Source organism: Colletotrichum higginsianum, chromosome 3 (assembly GCF_001672515.1).
Source record: "Colletotrichum higginsianum IMI 349063 chromosome 3, whole genome shotgun sequence".
NCBI lineage: Eukaryota > Fungi > Ascomycota > Sordariomycetes > Glomerellales > Glomerellaceae > Colletotrichum > Colletotrichum higginsianum.
In genome coordinates this window covers 1,214,816-1,238,812 of record NC_030956.1, presented here as the reverse complement: position 1 = coordinate 1,238,812, position 23,997 = coordinate 1,214,816, and the positions used below count along the sequence as shown (strand labels likewise).

General features: G+C 51.0%; 8 protein-coding genes across 8 annotated transcripts; 2 read left to right on the top strand and 6 right to left on the bottom strand.

Moving 5' to 3' along the window:
• Window positions 1–442: 442 nt before the first annotated feature.
• On the bottom strand, window positions 443–2,073 carry CH63R_03935 (C6 zinc finger protein; the record flags this gene model as incomplete). The annotated part of the gene is made up of 2 exons (XM_018298910.1): window positions 443–1,901; window positions 1,970–2,073. The coding sequence occupies 2 exons, from the start codon at window positions 2,071–2,073 to the stop codon at window positions 443–445; spliced, it is 1,563 nt and encodes a 520-aa protein (XP_018160156.1).
• Window positions 2,074–4,562: 2,489 nt separating this feature from the next.
• CH63R_03934 (Beta-glucuronidase) lies at window positions 4,563–6,380 on the bottom strand (the record flags this gene model as incomplete). The annotated part of the gene is made up of 1 exon (XM_018298909.1): window positions 4,563–6,380. The coding sequence occupies one exon, from the start codon at window positions 6,378–6,380 to the stop codon at window positions 4,563–4,565; it is 1,818 nt and encodes a 605-aa protein (XP_018160155.1).
• Window positions 6,381–7,004: 624 nt separating this feature from the next.
• On the top strand, window positions 7,005–7,661 carry CH63R_03933 (Maltose permease; the record flags this gene model as incomplete). The annotated part of the gene is made up of 1 exon (XM_018298908.1): window positions 7,005–7,661. The coding sequence occupies one exon, from the start codon at window positions 7,005–7,007 to the stop codon at window positions 7,659–7,661; it is 657 nt and encodes a 218-aa protein (XP_018160154.1).
• A 2,579-nt stretch (window positions 7,662–10,240) lies between these two features.
• CH63R_03932 (Cytochrome P450) lies at window positions 10,241–12,171 on the top strand (the record flags this gene model as incomplete). Its single annotated transcript, XM_018298907.1, has 2 exons — window positions 10,241–11,362; window positions 11,464–12,171. 2 exons carry the CDS (start codon window positions 10,241–10,243, stop codon window positions 12,169–12,171), a joined length of 1,830 nt encoding a protein of 609 aa, XP_018160153.1.
• Window positions 12,172–12,462: 291 nt separating this feature from the next.
• On the bottom strand, window positions 12,463–13,323 carry CH63R_03931 (uncharacterized protein; the record flags this gene model as incomplete). The annotated part of the gene is made up of 2 exons (XM_018298906.1): window positions 12,463–12,789; window positions 12,928–13,323. 2 exons carry the CDS (start codon window positions 13,321–13,323, stop codon window positions 12,463–12,465), a joined length of 723 nt encoding a protein of 240 aa, XP_018160152.1.
• Window positions 13,324–14,101: 778 nt separating this feature from the next.
• CH63R_03930 (uncharacterized protein) lies at window positions 14,102–14,302 on the bottom strand (the record flags this gene model as incomplete). The annotated part of the gene is made up of 1 exon (XM_018298905.1): window positions 14,102–14,302. One exon carries the CDS (start codon window positions 14,300–14,302, stop codon window positions 14,102–14,104), a length of 201 nt encoding a protein of 66 aa, XP_018160151.1.
• A 365-nt stretch (window positions 14,303–14,667) lies between these two features.
• CH63R_03929 (uncharacterized protein) lies at window positions 14,668–15,816 on the bottom strand (the record flags this gene model as incomplete). Its single annotated transcript, XM_018298904.1, has 2 exons — window positions 14,668–15,537; window positions 15,751–15,816. The coding sequence occupies 2 exons, from the start codon at window positions 15,814–15,816 to the stop codon at window positions 14,668–14,670; spliced, it is 936 nt and encodes a 311-aa protein (XP_018160150.1).
• Window positions 15,817–23,166: 7,350 nt separating this feature from the next.
• Window positions 23,167–23,899, bottom strand: CH63R_03928 (uncharacterized protein; the record flags this gene model as incomplete). Its single annotated transcript, XM_018298903.1, has 2 exons — window positions 23,167–23,431; window positions 23,511–23,899. 2 exons carry the CDS (start codon window positions 23,897–23,899, stop codon window positions 23,167–23,169), a joined length of 654 nt encoding a protein of 217 aa, XP_018160149.1.
• Window positions 23,900–23,997: the final 98 nt, after the last annotated feature.

Below are 23,997 nucleotides of genomic sequence, written 5' to 3'. Positions count from 1 at the left end.
TTAGAAAGGCATGGATCCAGCCCTTTCCTATAGGCTCCTTGTCCCCCATAGCACAGAGGATTCGTTCTGCGAATGCCCTCACTTGTTGATGGGTTGGGGCAACACCAAGGGCATGCTGGATTCGCACCCATTCAGCCAACTTAGCCTCCTGGTCAGGGGAAAGCCTCTGAAGGTCTGAAAATGCTGCTGCCCTTGCCTGGGTGCCTGTGAGACGGTTGTGGAGGGTGGTAATTGGGATGCCATATTCGCGGGCTGCCTTCCTTAGGCTTTGGCCGTCTGAAACAGCCTGGATTGCCTGATTGACTTCATACTCGGTATACTGGGCCATAAGGCAGGAATAAAGGTCCTCTGAAAAAATGAGGTTATTTGCATAAGGTATGAAATTGTTGTGATAGTTCGAAGTTGGAGGAAGTAGGAGGCTGGTGGTGGGGTTGAGGCATTTTTAGGTGTTCCAAATGAGGGGGTGTTCCAAAAGTGGGTATGTTGACTTACAATCATCAACCGGACTCTGATCATTGACGATGACTCCAGAGGACGCCGTCTTCGCCATCCATTCTATCATGACTAAGAACGCATGGGTATCCAACAGGCCGTCACGCCGTGGATACTCCTTAAAGAGGCGAACGATCTCCGTTCGTACTTTCAGGTCGGTGCATACGCGATATGTGCAGGCCAGAGGCCAAGTTGGACTGTCTTCCAATGTGAAGACCTCTCTGGCTGGCATGGAGTGTTGCCGGGCTGCTTGGGCCGCAAGAAGCTGTCGACTAAGGGCAACAATGTCGCAAAAGGTTGGCAAGATCCGTTTTGCTTCCTCTGCATCGGTCCAGCCCACACTGCGCACTCCGGTCCAAAGGTATAGGTAGTGGATTCTCAAACTGAGTGCCTTGAGATAATCTGCCAAACAGACCCCTTTCCTAGTCTCTGCTGCTATGGCGAGGGGAAGAAATGCAGTATTCCACGCGTCAAGGTAACGAACGAAACTTCGAATGTGTCTTGAGGACGATTCTGACGAGCCGTACCCTTCTGGAGGTCTTTGAGCCACCCTCGGCGAAGAACCCTTGACTTGAAAGTTGGTATAAAAAGGTGCGTGATGCTCAACGTGATGCCGGACAATGTCCCACCAACAGCGGGCCATTTCCAGGGTATCAAAGATGATGGGCATTTCCTGAACGGCGTATCTCGTCCTCACCCCACGACAGCACCACGGTACTCTTTCACGAGTCTCTCGTGGGTGAATGCCATTGAGAGCCCAGGCTTGCTGGCCGAAGTGTTGGAAGCTGGTTATGACCTCGTTTAGTAGTAATGGGCTGAGTTTGTTGCTCTGAGAATGCTGGTACTGGTCCAGAATCTGGAAGCCGTGATTGATGTGGCTTAACCCAGCCATACTATTTCCTCGGAGACACTCGAATATGATGAACAAAAGGCACGCAAGCAAGGTCTTCTCAGGCGACATTGGCGATGTGTACAACAGGAATAAAGCCTTGCTGTAATGCTTCAGAGCGGCCGTATTAAGCTCTCCCATCCCGAGGATGCGTTGTTTCCGCGTGTTTCTGCCGAGGGCCGATGCACCGATCGCCAGCGCTGCATGCTTGATTGGAGGATCCCTCCAGAAGAGTTGCGGGATGACTTGCGTGAGCAGGTCGGAGCGGAACAGAACCGTGGTTTCTGTGAACGCCAGCCAGTAGTCGAAATGGTCTTTCTCAAGCTGACCGGAGAAAACGAGAGACGCGTAATTGGGCTCTAGCAGCATGCCGTCCTGGTTTCTTGCTGGCTTTGGGTGTATCGGCCGATTTCTGTCGAGAGTTTGCTCCTTGTTCGCCGCGTATCCTCCGCAGTAGCCTTGATACGTCAGACAAGTGGCACAAGCTGGTCTCCCTTCGTCGCATTTACGATGGCGGCGTCTGCACATACAACATTCTCAGCATTAAGATGGCCAATATTTCAGGTTTGGTTGACAGTGGGAGCTTACTTGCAGGTGATACAACCAGTACGGACCTTGGGCCTGCTGGCTCTGGTAAGTTGTGGCCGTTGACCGAGGGCAAGTCTCATTGTGAGAGAGCCACCATTAGTCATGTCAACCTGCCTCGGCATAAGTTCAATGCAAGACTGCGATCAATTTCTGCCCTGGTTGATAGCAGACGCTTGTCCTGGTCGTAGTCAAGCAGATTGTATTCTTGTAGAGAGGTGTGATATGCGATAAGTTATCGTTTCAAATCTACACAAGAAGTGGTATGGAGAAGATGGAAGGATGATTATCACAGCACTGTACCAGGTTGCTGATATCAGCGCATTTCGTTCAGGGTGGCCACGTGGATCTGGAGGAGGTGCTGCGTAAGCCCTTTTTAATCAATTTAAGCCCTTTTCAGGTTACATAAACAGGTGGTGTTAGGCGGCAGGGTATCAGTAGCTGTGCCACCCTGCCGCTTGTTGGGATTCGGACTCCCCTTGCCTGCATGATTCCACTCGGCAAGCACCAGTTTTATCTACCATTCTCTCCCTGTATTGGCTCGCCTCACACTACTTTCCGAGCAGCCGTTGCAATTTCTAGCTTGCTTCACGTGCGCGATCACCGGCCATTTCAATTTGCCGAGTGGCTTCGGTGAAAGGCCTCGTGTATGGGGATGTTATCTATCATTGGTTTATAAGCAAACGAGTGTTGGCGAGGGACTTTCGACATTTGGGATTGGGTCCTTATCTCCCACGCTGGTCCCAATCACGGTTGGCTTTGGATGCAGGTAGATAGATAGGGTAGATGACGTTTGAGTGGATAAGCATCCCCTCAGAAAGCACATGGGTAAGCAGCGCGAGCGGCGAGGCCATATTGAGATGGTGAAGTCAGTCGGTTCTGCGACAAAGGTCGTTTGGTTCCCACATCAACACGCATTACAAAGGAAAATCGGAGTATGGTAGCGAGGGGGATATTCAAGCGGAATTGGCCATGCATGGATGGGTGAGCGCTAATTTCATATCCAGCACGCCATATAAATGAAGCTCACCCCGTTGGTTTTCCCAACGTCCAAACTGTGCTTGCTTTGACGGATTGAGCCTTGAAGTCTTGAATTATGCAAAAGCAACTGCTATTTTTCGAAGGCCTGCAGTACAGTAGTGATCACTAGTTACAAATAAAATACCATGAAAGTTAGTGGCATGTTCGCTGTCACTTCTTTTGTTAATATGCACCGTGAGGGCCTCGCATCATGGTGTCCCTCAAGCAATCCTGCCTGGTTACCCGCTGGTTACCCAAAGCCTTGAATCTGATTTCAGTGAGTCCTTACCTTCATTCTGCCGTACGTGGGAATAACCCACCCATGGGCAAGGGACACAGTGGGAGTCTTGAGCTTGATCTCGGTGGGCTATTGTAACCAGTCCTGCGTGACCTGGTCTATCTTCTTCAGGCCTTTCCACAATTTCTCAGATCCAGTCGCTCGAAGGTCTAGATTGGAAAAACCAACTGTTTCGCAAGCCTTGAGCAAAGACTGCAGGGCGTCGTGGCCTTTGGCGAACAGGCTCTCGAACGTGATAGTTCGCAGGTCCGCTTTGGGAACATCCCTATACAATTCTGAGGTTGAAGAGGAACTCACTTTAGAAACGGTTTGAATGGATTGTGGAAAGAGAATCTTGAATGGCGTTATAATTTCTGACGATGAGTGTCTCCAACCTCAGGGGGACTCTTCATTTATGTGCTTGTGTTTGAAGTACGTAACATAATATGGCCTAGATGTCGTGGATATATCTAGGGACACCGATTACACCTGTTGACGCCGGCATCCAGGCAAGAAGTCGTCCAGCCACACCTCCAGCATGCGCAAACCTGAATTGCCGTGTTTCCTGAGAACGCGCAAAGGCTCTAGAGGCTGCTTGACAGATCCCAGACTGATTCTAGTTGCATTCACACCAAGGTCACGACCATCAAGTGACTCGATGTCAAGTTGCAACGCAACATCAAGTTGGCAAGATTACCAAGTCTCACTTCTTGAGATCGAGAGAAGAACGTCTAGGGGGGTCGCATCCTACGCTCGCATCCGGAAATCGTAATAACCCCCCCTGCGGATACCGCCAGACATGCGCATCTGGATCGGGCCGCCGGATGCAACCCCAATTTCGGGTAGTTCGCCCACCCTCCTCCGTAATTCACTCTTTAGCAGAGGGATTCGCTGTTCTCTGCCTTGGGTTCTCAGATTAGAGAGTGTCAATATGTCGCTGTTTGTGCGGATTCTGGTTGTAGGCACTAAATGTACTGACCAGACGACTGAGGGAAGATACCATGTGCACGGAGCCAGTGAAATAGCAACCACTGATGGAAGAGACGGCAAATCAGTCGCCAGTTGATCTTTCCAAGAGGTTATTACGTTTCAAAAGTTGCATTCAATCGTCGCAGCGTAGGTTGATCACCTCAGCGGCAACCGGCCGATGGCTTGCTAAACCGGCACAAAGTGGGGCCGGCCGGGACCGATCCTCAACTGTTCCCGTCCGGTGTGAGTCGTTCAGCACGCCTCTGATGTGAACCGGAACCAAGAGTAATGAGAAATGAGAAATGCTCCATATTACAAAGCAAGCGTGAACTACACCCTTTTCCCCTGCATGGCCGTCCACCTCGCCCTCAGCACGTGGACGGCGCTCTTCGGCCTCCGGTCCCGCGTGAAGACGCCCTTCTTGTTCCCGTCGACGCGGGTGATGCTCGACGTGGTCTGGAAGTCGGCAAAGTTCCACACGTGCTCCCCGACGACGCCGTCGACGCGGTCGAAGACGCGGTGGCACATCTCCAGGAACCGCGCCTGGTACTCCTCGCTCCACGGCACGTCGCCGACGGCGTGCAGCCCGGCCACCGCCTCGGCGCCGTACTCGGTCACGAACATGGGCTTGCCGTACCTCGCCTGCCACCCCAGCAGGTCCGTCTCCAGCGCCCGCTCGGCCTCCTCCAGGTCGCCCGTCTGCGAGTACCACCCGTAGTACCGGTTCAGGCAGACGACGTCGAACAGGTCCGTCACGCGGTCCGTCTCGCACGTCGCGAAGCCCATGTTGGCGAAGCACACCGGCCGCGTCGGGTCCAGCGCGCGCGTCAGCTCGACGAGGGGCGCGAGGTACTCCCGCGCGCCGGGCTCGGCCGACGCCGGCTCGTTCGCGACGGTCCACATGACGACGGACGGGTGGTTCCTGTCGCGCGCCACGAGCTCGCGGATCGCGCTCTCGTGCGCCGCTTGCGTCGCATCACAGCACGCGTCCGGGGCGAATGTCGGCGGCGCCTTGATCCCGAGCACGCCGGCGATGATGCCGAGGTTGAGTCCGACGGCGGGCGTCTCGTCAACGACGACGATGCCGTGGCGGTCGGCGTACTCGAGGAACTCCTCGGCATAGGGGTAGTGCGAAGTTCGGAACGAGTTGGCGCCCGTCCAGCCCATGAGATGGAAGTCGTGGACCATGTAGGCCGCATCGAACCCCTTGCCGCGGACGGGCGCGTCCTCGTGCTTGCCGAATCCCGTGAAGTAAAAGGGCTTGCCGTTGATGAGGAACCGGTTGCCCCGGACCTCTACCGTGCGTATGCCGAACGACAGCTCGTACGTGTCCACGATGGCGTTTGCGTCGGGGCCGTCGGAGAGGATCTCGGCGCGGAGCTGGTACAGGTAGGCCGCGCCGGGCTGCCACAAGTGAGGCGCGTTGATGGTGACCCGGTCCTTGTCCCCGTTTGCCTGGGCAACGGTTGCGTCTTCCTCGTCGAGAATCGATATCCTGAGCCTGTCGTCGCTCACGGGCTGAGACGTTTGGATCTCGTAGTCTACGTTGCCGGCTCCATCGTCGGATACTGTCGTCACAACCTTGATGTCGCTGATGTAGGTGTTAGGTTTCGCATACAGCCACACAGATCGCGCCAGCCCTGCGTAGTTGAAGAAGTCGTGCTGGTACGTCTGCTTCCGCCTACCGTTGGCCAGTGTCTCGACCTTGCCCGGCGGTATGGTCTCCCAGCTGAGCTCGTTGCTCACGGCCACGGTGAGCCTGAACCTCTCTCCCGGACGAACAACGTCGGTGATGTTGGCTTCAAACGGCGTGTAGCCGCCGGCGTGGTCGACGACGAGCTTGTCGTTGACGTAGACGCGGCCGCGATGCGTCGCCGCGTCGAACCGCAGGAAGTACCGCTGGCCCGTCGACCAGCTCGGCGGGACCGTGACTCGGCGCTGGTAGTAGACCCATCCGACGTGGCTGCGGATCTTGTCATCGGCAAATATGTCATTGTAGCTGGCGGGAACGGGCACTTGGAGTTTTGGCGGCAGCGGCTTAGCCCATGGCGCGTCTGCCTCGATGTCGGGAGAGGATGCGAGGGCAAAGTTCCAAATGCCGTCTAGGGAGACGAGCTCACGGGTAGAGTTGGCTTGCGGCTTGAGCATAACTGTAGTTGTTCTTTGTTTTCTTGGCAGAGAAAACATAACAGTCGAGCTTCATAGAGGTTGTACATAAATAGGAAAAGCCGCCACATACGGCGGTATTGATAGCCTCGGCCCCGTCCGGCTTCGGAATTCCCGAACTGTCGGTGTTGGAACACGTAACCCCGTCGTCTTGGGGTCTATCCCTCACCCATCGGCCACAAATCAAAGTCGGGGGTCGGCTTTTTGGGTACTTTCCATTCGGATCTCTCTTGCAGAGTTGCAGGACTTTCTTCGGCAGTGCCGCGCCCGGCAGCTCGAAGCTGTCCTCCGTTGTAGAAACCCGCCTCGGATGCACCGTCTACTTGTCCGGGTGCCCGGGCACCTTGGCTGTTACCTAGACTCTGGTGACGTCCATTTGAGTGTAGAAGGACGTCAATGGGGTTCTGCCCCGAGATGATCACGACGCCGATAGGGCCCGAGTGATCGGGGATGAGAAGAGGACCGCCAAGGCGCAGACCAACTCAAGAAGCCGGTGTTCGCTGCTGGGGTTTGCGGGGGAGAGTGGGGGTCAAGCAAACAGACAACGCGGGGAACGGCGCGGGGATCGAGGGAGGAGGCTCGAGAGTCTGAGCTTTCTCTGGTTCGATGTGTGAGTACGTCCAAGATGGGCACTTCTATCTTGGGTTGGCCTGGTCAAACGCCCCTAATAATCATCAAGAGTTCACTCGAAGGTCGTTCTCTACGTCATCCTGGCCCTCCGGGGCATCGGTCTGGGGGTTCCACGCCCTCGAACATCAGCCATTAGCTCATCCCGCGGCCGTGGCCATAGTCTTCGCCCGGTCAAACGGCCAGACGGCGGCTTCTTACCAGGTGCGGTTAGCCACGCTGTGGGCGTTCGGCGGCACGGCGGTCGTTGCGGCTTTCCTCCTCCGGGAGAGCCTCGTCTGGCTGATTGGCCGGGACCACGTCGAAAAGACCGAGGAGTCAGTCACTGCAAAGACTAGAGGTACTGGCGGCGGCGGTGGCGGTGGCGACAGTGGTGACCCTAACATGCTCTGGTGGATCTGGACGGTGTTGGTAGACGAGGAGGACGACTGCTGGTGCCGGTCATTGCATCTCGGTGCACCTCCGGTCCAAGGCCGGCGGCACCGGCACCACCGGTATCACCGCGCGGTCCGTCGGCAGCAGGCCACTCAACTTGTTCAGGCTGTGCGTGTATATAACACGGACGAGGCCGACTGGGGCGACAAAATCAACTTCATCGTCGCCGGGCTCGGCGTCGTCGCGTTTGTTACTATGTGACCGGCAATCCCGGGGACGACGGGCCGGACGCACGGCGATCTCGACCACCTGTTCGAGTCCGGGTCAAGTTGAGGGATTCAGGCAGGGCGTTCGGTGCCGGACGCGCAGACGACGGAGGACGGCTTGAAGGGGTGGGAGAGGAGATAACTTGACACTGATCATGTGCAAAGTTGAGCCTTGATCGGACTAGTTTCAACCATGTTGTGAATGTTAACCATGATTGCCTAGACGTTGTTCAGACATCAGATACAAGTCTCATTGCCGATGCTCTTGGACTAGGCTACGAGCAGTGGACTTTGTCATTTGATAAACATGTCTGAGATTGAAAAGCGAGGTAAGAAAAACGCGGTAGAAGTGACAAGGCCAACACCGAAACACATACCCAAGCCGTTGGACATCACGAGCAGTTCGACTTTGGTGTGCATTGCCAACTCGTCGGTCAGGAGCAAAGTCAACAGCAACAACAAAATCACAGGGAATCGGGGCACCAGTGTCGAGTCCCCCTTGCAGCAGCTCCACCAGCTCCAACTGCCGAATAGCTTTCCCCTTTGGGATGGACTCAACCTCGGCATCTGGCAGAGTATCCACAGACCGCGAGCTTGATCACAGACTCCCGGACGCCTCTGTGGCTCGCGAGTTGGGTGTGCACGGATAGCCACTTTGTGTGTAACACTCGTAAACGCGGCATATGCGGCCCGCATATTGGGGGTCTGTCTCCATCTCTATGTCTGTAAAGAGTTTTCTCCCCACCGTCACCACCCTCGGACAAAACCCACCGATAAACCCACCGCTCACCACAATGTCTTTCCGGAGATTAATAACACGTCCGGAAGTCTCCGGAACCCAACAAGTTCCTCTCGGCTCCAACAAGAGCTCATCCCCGATGGCACAATTGGCTAGCGCGTCAGACTGTTAATCTGGAGGTTGGTGGTTCGAGCCCACCTCGGGGAGAAGCAGTGGTTAAATCCCACCGAGGATTCTCTTTTGTCTTTCTTTTTGCGTCTTTTGGTGAGTTTTCTAAGCTAGTCAGTCAGTCACTCTGGTTTGTATGTATGTGTATAGCTTAGTCGACATGCTCCAAATGTTTCAGTCTCACTCAGCAAAAACCGTCATCATTCTTCTCTTCACCCCTCAACAATGGCCCCTCCTCTCCTTCATCTCTTTGTCTCTCACTCCATCCAAGCCGTGATCGTCAGTCATTGCAAGTAACCTAACCAGGTTACTCGACCGGTCGGTCCCGGCCCCTTGGGTCTCACTCACCTACCTCATTGCGACATTTTCGCTGACGAACACGTCCCTCACCGACGGCCACACGCATGGTCTCTATCATACATGGATAGTCTCTCGTCCAACCAAGAGCAGCCAACCTGACCGCCTCTTGGCTTATTATTAGAGCACTCGTACAGAGTTCACTCAAACTTTTCCAAGCCAACTCTCTCTCTCTCTTTCTCAACCCAATCGTCATCACAAAGCAGCATCTTCCAAGACACGAACGAGGCGGAGTTTTGGCTAGCGCCATCGCTAAAAATTCATCCCTCTCCCTCGCAATAATAACTCAAGGGATGACAGGAATATCCTCCCCCATCCCCCCCCCCCCCCCCCCCCCCCCAGTTCTTGGTGCTCGTTTTGTACTCGTCCTGGGGCTGATTGGTTGCGTTGCGTGCTCAAACATCCCATCTCTCACGGTCTTCCGAACCAGCTGGCCCATCTGTGAGCTGTCCCATCCGTGAGCTGTCTCTCGCACCTAGCTACCTACTACCTACACTAAGAGCACTACAATCTCACGTCATGGTGGAGGAGGCCGCATGCGTCTATCCGGAAGCTCGCGTGTCCAACCCTGCCCGCCACCACATCGTAAAGCTACTACTAAAGTTAGTTAGTGTCTTGCGGGAAAAAGCATCTCTCATACGCGAGCCACGTCAAGCCTAGCTACTGTTAGCTCTCTGCCCGGCGAGCAGGTAAGCAGACAGACTCCGCCTGGGCCTCGGCGGATACGTAGTAGATAACTCTGTGTACTTGTTCCAGCCCGGGCCTCTCGAAACGGGGTTCATCCTTACTCGCGTCCAATCTGCCTCACACGACCGGATTGCCGCGTATGGAAAGACTTTCGCCGGGGGGGGGGGGGGCATTCCATCACGCCTCCTTGCCATGCTTTTTCCAGCTTTCTGTGGGGGTTTATCGCGCGTCCGAGGACCACCGGAGGGCCCCACGGGTGTCCACAACATGGTTGTCTTTATTCCTTCATGCCGTTCCCGTAAGTGGACGAGAGAAGAGGAGAGCGAGAGAGGGAGAGAGAGGTCTTATTATCCGTAGGCCAACGGCATTTATGTGAAATGGAATGCCGGACCAAAAATTCCAACCCGATTCCGTCCCAGCTATCCATGTCGTCTTGAACCTTGGAGGGCCCCCTCACACGGTATAAGAGCAAGACACAGCCAGCCTTCCGCTACACTTCAGAGAAGTCTATTAGTTTGACTTACTGAATGAGTCGTACGTGTGGGATTTGACGTCATCCTCGTTCCTCCCGCCAGATCACCTATATACACAGAAGTAGCCAACGTCGACCGTAGACACCAAGGATGCTGGGCACCGTACTACCCGGCCGGACCCTGGACGAGCCAAAGGTCGTCGATGCCATCCTCCCCTCGCCATCCCACGCCCTCTGCTTCGCCGTAGCAGGCCTCTGCCTCTACCTCCTCTACAGATGGGCGCTCCCCAGACCGATCCCCGGCATCCCCCACAATGAGGTCGCCGCGAGGCACATACTCGGCGACATACCCTCCCTCAAGGAGGGCATCGACCGCACCGGCGAGTTCAACCTCTGGCTCCTCGAGCAGTCGGCCCGCCTCCGGTCCCCCATCTTCCAGGTCCTCATCCGGCCCCTCGGCCGACCCATCGTCGTCCTCACCGACTTCCGCGAGACCCAGGACATCCTCATGCGCCGCCGCGACTTCGACCGCTCCTCGCTGGTGGCCGACCTGCTCGAGGGCGCCGGCCGCCAGCACCACATCCACATGAAGACGGGCGCCGAGTGGAAGCGCCACCGCCGCCTGCTGCAGGACCTCATGTCCCCCGCCTTCCTCCACGAGGTCGCCGCGCCCACCGTCTACGCCGGCGTCCTGCGCCTCATCGCGCTGTGGGAGGACAAGGCGCGCATCGCCGACGGCAGGCCCTTCGAGGCCGAGACGGACATCTACTACGCCGCGCTCGACGCCGTGACATCCTTTGTCTTTGGCGGCGGGTTCCCCCACAGCGCCATCCGTCCGACCGTGGATCTCGTTGAGGCGCTGGCCGAGGACGATGTCGCCCGGCTCCGGGAACGGGCCGATGCGGCGGGCAGCCCCGGCGGCGGCGGAGGCGGCGGTAGTGCCGGACCCCTGGATTTCCCCCAGGGGAAGTGCGACGAGACGATCGAGGCGACGCTCAACGTGGCCGCGTCCATCGAGCAGCTGCAGGGCTCGCCCATACCGCGGATCAAGTGGTGGTTCGTCGAGAGGCAAGCCGCCATGCGCCGGACGTTCCGCACCAAGAAGGCCTACGTGAGCGCCGAGATCACCAAGGCGCTCGACAGGCTGCGCGAGGTCGGCGACGAGGAGTCCAAGGTCCTCTCGGCGGTCGAGCTGATGGTGCTGCGCGAGAAGAAGCTGGCCGAGAACGAGGGCCGCGAGCCCGATTTCTTCTGCGACACCATGGTCGACGAGGTAAAGCATATCCCCCACCCAGTACAAGCGATGATGATGATGATAGTGTAATGTGTATGTGTGCTTTTTTTTATTTTTGCTGACGGTTCAAAATCAAAAAGGTCTTTGGAGTCGTCGTCGCGGGCCACGACACGACGAGCACCACCATGTGCTGGGGCGTCAAGCTCCTCGCCGACAACCCCGACAAGCAGACGGCCCTGCGCGGCGCCCTCCGCGCCGCCTTCGCCGACGCCCTCGCCGAGAACCGGAGCCCGTCCGTCACGGAGATCTCGGGCGCCAGGATCCCCTACCTCGACGCCGCCATGGAGGAGATCCTCCGCTGCGGCGGCGCCACGCCCATGGTCGACCGCGAGGCCATCGCCGACACGCAGCTGCTGGGCCACCGTATCCCCAAGGGCACCGTCGTGCTGTGCCTGAGCCGCGGGCCGGGCATGCTGAAGCCCGCGCTCGAGGTCGACGAGGCGGCGCGCAGCGCGAGCAGCCGGGCCGCCAAGGCGCGCGCGTGGGACGACGCGGACATCGGGCTCTTCAGGCCGGAGCGCTGGCTCGTCGAGTCCGCTTCCGCCCAGGGGGGGGCCGAGTTCGACCAGCAGGCCGGCCCGCAGCTCGCGTTCGGTCTCGGCACGCGTGGCTGCTTCGGGAGGAGGCTGGCGTATCTCGAGCTGAGGATCATCCTGACCTTGATCGTGTGGAACTTTGAGCTGCTCCCGTGCCCGGAGAAGCTGTCCGGCTACGGGGCCCGGGAGGGCTTGACGTATAAGCCGAAGGATTGCTACGTGCGTCTGGCGGCTCTCGGCGGGAAGAAATAGAGCGAGGGGCTTGTTGTTTTCTTTCCGTCATCCGCGCAACTTATACCCTGACCGTTGTCGTCGTCTTCTTGTTGTTGTTCGGTTTCTTTTTCTTCACATCTCTTTTTGTTCAAGGAAAAGAAGTTGATAGCGTAAAGAAATCCTTCATGCGTATCACCACTAGGCTTGCCAGTCAAGTGTCGTAATGTAACCAAAAGGCACCGCCTCCGCATTCGACGTGGCCCTTGAAATCATCATCCTGTCAAGGATATATTCAGCTCACGGTGTGATGCCAGCGAGGAGACAACTAAGTCAGTGGGCTGATGTACTCGCTCGCCAGACGATCCAGGTCGACAACACGCCCGCCAACGCCACGAAGAAGGCTCCCGCGGTATATGCCACGCCCCAGTCTCCGTGAAGCACGCGAAGGGCGACGAGTATACCAATGAAACCCATCGCGCTGCCGACAATCAGAGCCCCTCGGCCTCCTCCAGCCCAGCTCTCGCCGGGACGCTGTGCGACGTGGAAGCCCACAAACTCGATCTGCGCGACGCTGTGAAGATGGGTGGTCTCCCGGGGCGGCATGACGATGCGCAGCTCCAGAGGCTCCCCGTCATTGTTGATTCGGGGCAACCCGGGCTATCTATAGTCCATAGGTGAGGGATGGATGGATCGCAAACACTTACAGTCACCGTCGTGAGCCGTGGCCAGGTCCGACCTGTCCAGAATGACCGTCCCCCTCTGGACGGCCCCCTGTAATGCCCTCCAGTGCGCGACCGGGTCTGCGTCGTCTCCTACGGGAACCGCCGTGATGGTCGCGTTATCTGGGCTCCCCGTACACAGCAGAAGGCAGGGAGCAGCGGCGAAGAGCGGCTCGAGTATCACTGCGGTGCTCTTCCAACGCTTGGTCATCTTCGAACCCTTTACAGCCGGCACGGTCTGGATCTTGACGATTCTCGGCTGGAATCTCTTGCGTCTTTGAGCTTGACCCTGAGAACCTGTGATCTTGCCAGTTATCGGCAAAGTGGTCGCAGCCGACGGGACCACTTGCAGGGGAACTGCTATGTCGCGGTGTCCGTCGCGCGCCATGGGATCTCGCAGCGCCTCTTCCTCATCCCGAATTCTGCTGCTTTCTCGGAGGTTGGAGAGGGCCGAGGGGGATACAGACGGCATGGAGGTGCTCGTGGATGGATGGCATTGGGCTGGCTGTCTGTATCAACGTCATGAAAGGTTGAGCTGACGAGAACGTCGCGCAGCCTGGCGGGCCTTTCAACGTCTTTTATCAAGTGGCTGCTGGCCACGGGCGGCTATTCTTTCGATGCACATCGACAATCAGCCCAGCAAAGTACCTACTTGTCTGTGTTGGAGCGGTTGCGCATCCGGGGCCGACATCGTGATTGGCACGCCTATCGCCGTGCCATGCAGTCAAGGCCGCCCAGCCTGCTTTCAAGCAGTTGATCCATGAGTAGATCACACCCCTCCGGTACCAGGGTGATTCTAAAGGATGTTCCGCCAGGGGGATGGGAGCATAGAGAGAACGTCATTGGTTCTGTGTTGCGTATGAATGCAGGCGTTTCTCGCGGGGTCTTTTACATTACGGCATTAGATATACAGTTACATACTAATTTACTCAAGCTTTTGTCACACTTGCTTGCATCGGCTCACTGACCCCAGTCGAGAATACACACACAACTCGCTCGATCTTGAGGTAAACAAAGCGGCGCACAAAATGGTTGACCCAGAGTCTCGACAATCTCATGCGCCGGCCGGCAGTCCTCTCTGGTATGGCGATGCAAAAAACTACAGTCCATCGACACGGACACACGAACGCCCGTCACTCGGTGTCATGCACACGTCGGTCTGTCCAGTCCTTTCGGTGTTGTGGCAGACCGAGGTATCGCGTCAAAACGCCCATGCTTGGACAGTCGAGTTCGTTTTTCGAGTGAAATCGTTAACAAGCCAGCTCCCTTATGCCCACGAGGCCTCGATGATGGCAACGGGACAAAGATGAATCGGAGAAACCGCCCGCACCGGCTTCGCCGGAGAGCGGCGGCGGAGTCGATAGCTCGTCCGGGTCTCCGATGATCGAAAAGGTGTCCGCCCAATCGGCGTGCGCGATGATGAGCAGTAACGAAAACATCAGGGTCGGCATGCTGCCGTGTTCCGGACTAAAGCAAGCAGCGGCGGCGCCAGGCCCATCGTACAAGTACACTAATGGTGGCCCATTAGGGTTTCGGATTCGTTCAAGCCGTTCTCGGCCATGGCCAAGTACGGCCGAGTCGGTATCCTCGGGCGACTTGGTCGCCCGCCTCGCAAGCCGGCACAGTCCGTTGTCGCCCTATAGTTGGACACCGTGACGGTGGCGGCCAAGGCAGAACGGCGGAGCTGAGATGCATGGATATCCCACCGACGTTGAACGCCTCGATCGAAGACGAGCAGAACAAAGAGTGGTCGAATCCCCGCCGGGATGGATGACTGACTGGCTGATCGGTCTCTTTTGACGGGTGGCATCGTCCGTCATCGGTGATCAAGCATTCGGAAGATGGACGTGTTTTTGACGAAGCACTCCTCGTCCTGGGCCCCGCATCCGAGAGCAATCTTGGCCTTTCGTTCGTCGCCATTCCCCCCTTGCATATCGGCAATGATTCGAGCTGCAGCGTTGCAAGACATTTCATGAGGCGACACGGCCGGTAGCTGTTGATGCTGTTGCTGCTGATGCTGCGGCGGCGGCGGCGGCGGCGCAGTGGGGCGTGGGGGCGTCTGGCTTGTGCGATCGTACGGGTGAGGGCTCCTTGACGGTTCCGACAAGGGCCTCCCAGGGTGTCCGGGCTGCGTGGAGGAACGGTTGAGACTAGCGTCGGCGAGCACGGCGAGTCGGTCGAGCGCCGAGCTCTGCTGGACGTCGGGCGTTGGGGTCAGGGTCAGCACGGGCGGCAGCAGGGCATCGCCAAACTTTCTCTTCTTCACGACGGGGTCGTCCTCCAGCGGCTCGGGCGGGAATGTTTGGCCAAAATGCTCCTGCAGGGGCGGCAGCTGTGTCGGCGACGGCTCGAGGACGATGGGGCCGTTGAGGATGGGGGCGAGGGTCGAGGTGATGGGCACGGCGGACGATGCGCCCTTGGGATCGTCGTCGAAGGAACGCAGGTATGCGTCGACCTGGTCGTTGGAGACGCCGCGGCTCGCGAGCAGGGCGCGCAGACGCGAGTTTTCAATGGCGACGTCGCGGGCGGCCTTTTGCATCTGGAGCGAGGCCTCGATCCCGCGCTTCTCGTACTCCTGCACCTTGCGCTGCAGCTCGTCGACGAACTCCTTGTGCCGCGCGCGTGACCGTCGCTGGTTGTCCCGGATGCGGATCGCGTTGGCCGATTTGTCGGTCTGGAGCTGTTGCTCGAGTAAGAAGTCAGTAAAAAAATGGTGCTCAATTGCGGCCGGGGACGGTGATGGTGGGTGGTAATGCGTTGATGATTGATGATTGCAATGATTGGCATGTCACTGCAACCAAGGAGGGGGAAGTAGAAGCAAACCAAGGAAATTGATAATAAAAAAATTGCTTAAAAACCAGACGACATTGAATAAGAAAATAACACCCCATCGACTTACCCGGCCTCGTTTAGCCTTCTTAGCTTGAGGGCCAAAAAGATCTTGATAATCTTGCTCCGACGACATTGTGTATACCGTTGATGGCCGCCTGTTCCATCCGAAGATCCCGGGAGGATTTGGACGCGGAAACAAACATTCGGTGGGCGGCGAGGCAGGTTTAGAAAGACCTGCGTGTGGGATGAGAAGAAAAGAGGAGGAGGAGGAGGAGTAGAGAGAGGGGGGGGGGGTGTGTGTGTGTGTGTTTTTTTTTTCTTTTTGTCTTCTTGGTGGTTGGTCACCGACTGGTGACAGACAAGGAAAAAAGAGGAAAATCAGACCGGGACCCGCTTCTGGGGGGCATTCGCTGGACCGGGCACCCGCGGATGACTAATCTCGTCAATCGCCCAATCCACTCTGTCCGGTCTGAATTTTTCACACTAAGTTTAAGCGAGCCAATGAGAACCTCCGGAGCTATATCCGCAGCGGGGAGGCTGCATGGGGCCATCTGGAAAGCAAAAAATGCAGTTACACTGACTGGCAGACTGACAGAAGGGGTGCGTGAGATTGAGGGCGTAATCGGTTAGGGGCTAGGTCAATACGAATCGAGGGTTAGAGCCGAAATCCAGCATACATAACTCTCGAATACACGAATTTAGGCGCACCTTACTTAATATAGTATAGGGAGCTTAAAAGTTAAAGTTATATATTATATCTTTCTAAAAGTATTATAGAAAGCTACTAAAAAGGGGAAAGTATTAATAAAAAGTATCTTTTCTACTATTTTTCTTAATACTATAAGACCCCTTAATTAAGAATTAAATTAAGAGTTAAGAATAAGGAGTAATAATAATATACTAATAGTAATACTCTATAAATAATTATTATAAAATTCTTATAGTAGCCTTATTTATAGTAGTAGTAATAGCTACTACTACTAACGTACACGCATAGCGAGTCGGCCAACATAGCGAGCCGGCCACTCCTTATCGCTAGAAAAAGCCCCTTTTCTAACTATTTATTAAAAAGTAGATTCTTAACTAATAAAGACCTAGTTTTTAGCATTAGATAACGATAAGAGTTAGATTTTAAGAAATAATAGTATTAAAATTATTATCTCTTTCTAGCCTATATTACTAAGCTTACCTCTTATCTAGGCCTCTAGATAAGAGGATTACTAAGAACCTAGGGTTAGGAAGAGACAATAATTTCTACAATATTATTTCTTAAAATCTAACTCTTATCGTTATCTAATACTAAAAACTAGGTCTTTATTAGTTAAGAATCTACTTTTTAATAAATAGTTAGAAAAGGGGCTTTTTCTAGCGATAAGGAGTGGCCGGCTCGCTATGTTGGCCGACTCGCTATGCGTGTACGTTATAAGTATTATTACTATATTTAATAAAGTTAAAAAAAGAAACTATTCTAATTAATAAATTACTTATTTTAGTAAAGTAAATTATATAGTAAAATTAGTAGAGTATTTTCTTAATAGCTCTAATATTTAATTTAAAAACCTCTTTTACTTAATAAAAGTAGACTTTTATTAACTTAAAGTATAATTTAATAATAGTAGCTTTATAAAGACTATTGCAAATTAATTAATTAATTAGAAATTCCTTATATTTCTATATATAATTAAATAAGAAGAGACTTAGTATAATACTACTTACCTCTTCTAAATTTTATAGAGTACTATCTCTATAATTATTTAATTACTCCTTATAATTATAATTATACTTTATTAAGAAGTTATTATTTAATTATAGCTTAAGTATATCTCTCTATTAATTAAGCTTTTAGTAAAGAATAGTTACTTTAATAAGTATATTAGAGTAGTTAATAGTATACTTATTTAAGCTTTTATCCCTCTTAAGTAGTAAAATTAATTCTTTAATTAGAAGTAATATATATTACAAAATGTATTTGCAGTAGTAAAATTTAATAAGTTATTTTTATATATATTAGTAGGAGCTAAGGGCTCTATATATAATGTAGCTCTACTAAAGTAAGTAATTAGTAAATTATTTAAAATACTATAGGGGAGGTATTATTTTAGTAATAGTAGCTTTACTAACTAAAGGAGGATAGTTACTCTATATTTAAGTAAAAAGTACTATTTAAAGGAGTTTACTAATAGAGAGTTATAACTAGAGATACTAGTAGAGCTATATAATTTATACTACTTAAGGCTTTATATTATTATTAAGAAGGTATTTAGCTGTATAAAAAGAATATAGAAAATACTATAAATAGTACCTCTAGAGTATTTATTTACTAATTAAATTTATTTTATATATATAATAATAGCCCTATATAACTTTATTAAATTAAGTAAAGGATTAATTAAAGTAGATAAGTAGGAGAGTAAAATACTGCAAGTAGTAGTAGTAAAAGTAAGTAATAACTTATAGAGGTAATAAGAGATTAAAATTTATAATAATTTAGTAGCTTAAGCTTAGAGTAATTAGGAGGCCTTTTTTAATTAGTAGGCCTTTTTTAATTAGTAAGAGTAAAAAAGTATAAAAAAGGGCGAAATTTTAATTAATTAGTAAGTGTAAAAAAGTATTATTTTAAATAGGAAAAAAAGAGTAAAAAAGAATATTATTTTAATTAGTTAGTAAGTATAAAAAAATTATTATTACTATAAGTATAAAAAAAAGTATTATTTTTGTAAAATAAGAGTAAAAAAAAGTAGTAGGAAAGTAAATAACTACAATTATTTTTATATATTAATTAAGTAATTACTTAAGTAATTAACTAAAGCTATTTTTAACTAGTTAATAATACTAATTTTATATAAAAACTCCTCCTTACTCTTAATTAACTTTACTACTAATTAAGTAACTACTATATAAGGTAACTTTAAGAAAAATATTATAATCTTTATTATAATACAATTATTTAACTTTTCCTTAAATAATTACTAGAAGTTAATTATTACTTTTAAAATATTATTAAATCTAGCCTCTTATAGCTCTATTATTACTATAGGCTTATAAAGTACTATAAGAGTAGTAATAGTATTACTTAAGTAATTTAGATTTTACTTAAGAGTATTACTAAAGGAAGTAAGAGCCTCCTACTTTTCTTTTCTACTTTTTATTATTTTTTATAATAGTTTTTTTAGTACTTCCTTTACTAATTTAAATATTATCTCTAATAATAAGTTTAAATTAGTATTTATATTAATTTCTACTACTCTCTTCCTTATTTAAAATTCTATTATTATAATTTTAATTAACTTATTATTTTTACTAGGGATTCTCTATATATTATTAACCTTATAAATCTTAATAATATACTAGTTTATTCCTATTTTATTAAGCTAAAGTTTACTTATCTCCTCTATATATAAAAAGCCCTTATACTTAACTAATTAGAAGTATAAGTACTAAACTTTAAATAATTACTAAACTTTATTAGTAGTAAATATAAGGCTACTTTTATTATTATATATTACTCCTAATTAGAGGAGGATTTTTATCTTATAGTATTTATTAAGTAGTACTTTATACTTATTTTGTAAAGTATTAAGATTTATAGCTATATTAGCTAATTTTATTTAAAGTAATATTTACTCTATTACTAGCCTTATAATAGTAGCTTAATTATTAATAAGAAAGCTAAAGTTAACTTACTCTTAGTAAAGCTTAAGAAAAAAGTATAGTAATTAATAATTCTATATAATGCAGGGGGGCAATTAATAAGCTTAAAATATATATTTTTAATAAAGTAACTATAATTGTAGTAGTAGTAGTAGAGGAGGGCTTATTAATAGTAAGCTTTTAGATAATTATAAGTAGAATTCTCTAGAGCTAATAATAATAATATTATTATTACTAATAGTCTAATAGGACTCTACTAGTAATAAAGTTATTATAAGTATTAATATTTATTATTTTTAAATAAGAATTTAATAGTAAAAAATGCAAGTAATAACTCTATTCTTAATTTTCCCCCTTACTTTTGCCTTTAATAATAAAACTATTATTATAAACTTTTACTAATTTAAGTAAGTAGTTAACTATTAATTAAATGCAAGAGTTATACCTAATTAGGTAGTACAATAAGCATAAGGTTAGAGTGCATAAGTTACTTAAACTGAATTTCTAGCCCCTTAGCCCTCAATTCGAATTGGGCACCAATCACGCCCTAAGTATTGTGAGAGTGAGAGTGAGAGTGAGAGTGAGTCTCAGAGTGGTGCGTGTCTTCAACACAGACCCAAGCTCCCGGCCGAGTCCAAAACAAAACATTCCCTAGGTCTCTGTCTTTTCCCTCCCTTCTTGTGAATGGAAATGATTTACACCACCCCAATCACCCCCTCATTGCCCTGCGCTGGTTGGACGAGCGCCCTCGGTGCTACTTCCATCCAACCAAGAGCATCAGCTGGCGCCACCAGCTCATAGTGCCCGTCGACTCTTTGACGTACATCTTATCTCGTAGAAGCTGCCGGACGGATGCAGGTTCGTTCGATGCTCAGTAGCCCCAGTGGCCCTTGACAGTTCAGGGTTTTCCACCTGTCACTACGGATACCGCACTCGCTAGGTGGTCGAGCCCAGTGGAGCTATCCCGTCATCCTGTGCCCTGCCAACTCGGCTGAATGTCACTGCCAGATGCTGGTCGACCGAGTCGATGCGCCAAGTTGCAAGGATTCGCCATTGGGGGGGGGGGGGTCTTCAGGGTCTCCCGTTCTTTTGGTGGAACCACGCTGCCACAGTACATGGAGATTGGTGGACTGATAGAGAGAGTGAGAGATACCACTCAGCATCGTAGAATGCCTCAAGCTTCCTCTTCCGCGACCCAATGTGGTTGAGCTCATTTGAATATCAACGAAAGACTTCCCATACCTCAAGGGCCGATCCAGCCCCCAATACCATAGAGACGCTACCGTTTCGAGGAGAGGTCGCATGGGGGCCGCACCTGGAACCACTTAGCCACCCTGACGTCGTGAGCTTCACAAGTCACGGCCAACTACACAGATCCGAAACAAACCCGGTAGCAAAAAGCAGGTCACTTCAGGAACGACTAAGCGACCCAGTAAATCTCCTGATTAACCGCGTCAAGACTCCAGGAAGTATGCCAAGCACTCTTTGCTCATCTCAATTTGGCCCCCTCGGCCTTTGGACGCATTGTAGATCGCCGATTTTAAGTGTTGTTTTTGGCTCCTTGCGAGTCGAGACGCCTTGGCCCCGGATTAGTGGCTGTATCGATAGTCCAGAAGTGCATTCCGCATGTAAAAGGCCATCCTCCAGAGGTAGTAGTATCGCAATTGCATGCCTTTGGTAGCTGATTCATCCGCCTGGGTGCGACGGTCGCGAGACGAACGACCAGAATCTAGATCCAATAGAACAAATTACTGTCCAGATGGCACAAAAGGGAAAAGAAAAGAAAGAAAGGAAGAAAGACACCCGACTGCATTCGAGTTTTGTTGATAATCAATCGTTCACAACGCCCCCAACTGCCTATGCATCTTCCTAGCCGCAGTAACTACCTTGAGCACTCACCATTGTTGGTATATGACTAGTCCACGACCTGTCTGTCCGAGACTATTTGATCTCTTCGGTAACATCAAAACAGCCTGAACCAGCCTTAGCGTCGTAGAAATTCAGGGTGATGAAGTTCCTTTATTGTGCCGCGATGCCCTCAACCTCATTGCCACGACTTACTGCAGCCCCACCTGTTACTGCATGCATTTGAGGATGATTGCCTCTAACCGCACCAACCATCGTTTCATGCCGTTTTCCAGACAGACATGCGGAAAAGACTTATATGGTGTGGATGTTACCGATGTGCTTGCCCTCTTGCTAATCGTGCTCTTTTGGTGAAATATCCCCCACAAGAGGTGTCACCGAAATCGAGGAGCACAAGCAACAGGTATCGTCAGCCATTCATTTGGTGCTATTCATAAAATGCTCATTTCAACCGGAAGGTCGAGCATCTTTATTTTTGCGGAAGCAGGTGTGAGTTGGCTCCGAGGGACAGTCGTCCAGCTGAAATGGCGGGATGCAACGGGATCGAGGAGCAGGATTCTTGGCCATATCTCACTGCAGTAGATGGAATGCCCTCAATAGATTGATTCAATTCTTCCAGAAGTCTGAAGCAGCTCACCACAATGCTATTGACGAGAAGACCTTCCGGGGAACGCATCCTTGAGGATCGCGCAAATGTGGCAGGTGAAAAGGTAAGAGAGCTCAACAAGCGAGGCTTGCATCTCGTAAAAGGCTGTGCTACAATGAAGCAGAGTGTGGAAAACGGATGTCAGATACCTCTTCCTCGAATAGCCGAAATCAACTCGCTTCGCTGCCAGGGATCATAGCAGGTTCCCAGCTCGCTATCTTCATCTCTGGGCCGCCGATGAGGGATCAAGTTGTAACGAAAGAATTGCGATAAGATCCAATGCAATGGTCAAAATTCCAAATGTTAATGATTCCAAGGCTCATGAACTAAAAGAGTAGAAGAACAGGCATTTACTATGTCAATCTGCTGCCCCTACTGATCACTTGATATGGTCAACCTAAGTGGTCACATGCTTTTTTCAAAGTCCATCAACCACATCGCCTTATCAGCAAATTTTCCCCCAGATTAATGGCGTGATCAAACCCGAACTCACAAGACGCAAAGGTTTCTTTCAGTTTCAAAACGGACGCATGTCTGGCGTCCAAAAAACAGTCAGGCGTATGTATAGAGGCAGGGAACAGAGGTTCAACAATACATTCCACAGCCATACCGGGAACATAAACAATCCATTGGTATTACTAGAATATCAGTTGATGTAGATTAAAAAGAACTAAATCCAAATTGTCTCTTTGACAGGCTGCCGAAGATAAAGATAGCTCGAAAGTGAGGCTCCCTATCCAAAAGTCGATTGCACTGAGAACCGCGATTTAAAACGGGTTTCAAACATCTGTAAAGGAGTTACTGCTTTTTCAGTAATACTCTTGGCAGAGAGGAAAACTCTCATAAAATGTCTCGGATCACGGAAAGGAGCACGTCGGGTGAGGGCATCCCCAAGAATGTACGTCATTAGAGAGCTAGACATCCTTAATTCCCCACGTAAGACATGGGCACTGCACCAACTCTAGGTCTGGACCATTCCGGTCGTATGGAAGGAGAATTCCCATCGTCAATTGTTGATGTTTTGGCTGAGGCATGGAGCTCCAAGTCGATGCCCTCCTCGATTTACGATTGATGCGAGCAAGCAATTGAAACTGACATTTACGCGCGGATTCAGGGGGATCACAGGGCACTTCAACAAGGTAATTGATACTGGATTAAATATTATGAATGAATTGGCGGTGCGGTGTTACCGCTCATCGCCAATCAAGTATTACACATGTTGGCCGCCGAACATGCAATCCATGCCCTGCAGCAGCGTCAGAAACAGAGAAAATTTCATAATCATCTCGCGGACCATGTACGATCGAAGCGCCTCTCCCCTTAGATCTTCTTCTTCTCCTCCTCCTCGCAGTCCTCGTCCTCGCTGTCGCTCAGCTGGCCGCGGACGGCGCCGGGGACGGCGAGACTGGAGTGGACGTCGGTGAAGAAGTCGGCGGGGTTCTCCTCGATCTGGCTGACGACGAAGCCCGCGCCGCTGTCGACGCCGGTGGTGTTGACGCCCGTGACGAAGGGGCCGTACAGGCAGCCGATGCTGCGGCGGATGTTGGAGGTGCCCTCGACGGGGTCCGGGTTAGGGAGGGCAATGCTGTCACAGAGGTCAGCGTCCCGTGTGTGGTCTGCCTGGCGCAATAGACGTGGCTTCGCTTGTGTTGGGGTTGACTTACCGAGGAGGTCCGGCGCGGCCCTTTTGTGCCTGGTGGATGTGGGTGGCCGTCAAGGCGGGGGACTGGTACTCGCCCTGGAAGTTGACGAGGGTGATGTTGTAGCAGATGACGTTCTCCCAGGAGTTAATGCCGTATCTGTAGTAGCCGATGGCGCCTTCCAGGCCGCCGGTGAAGGTGTTGTTGCTGTCGACGACCTGGCCCGGGGTGGCGATGACATTGTAGGTCGAGGTGAAGGTGAAGGGGCCCGAGGCGCCCCAGCTGCCCTTGCGGTCCTTGTCCTCGCCGCCCTTCTTGTGCCATCCGATGGACTGGGTGATCTCTTCGACGATCTTGATGGGGTTGGCGGCGGCGACGGTCGCCAGGACGAGGGGAACGAAAGTGGCCTTCATTGTGACTTGCGGTTTTGGAAGGGAATGGCAAGTGAGGGACTAAAAGGTATTGAATGTACAGGAAGAGTGTAGATACTTGTGTGAGCAGGTGAGATGAG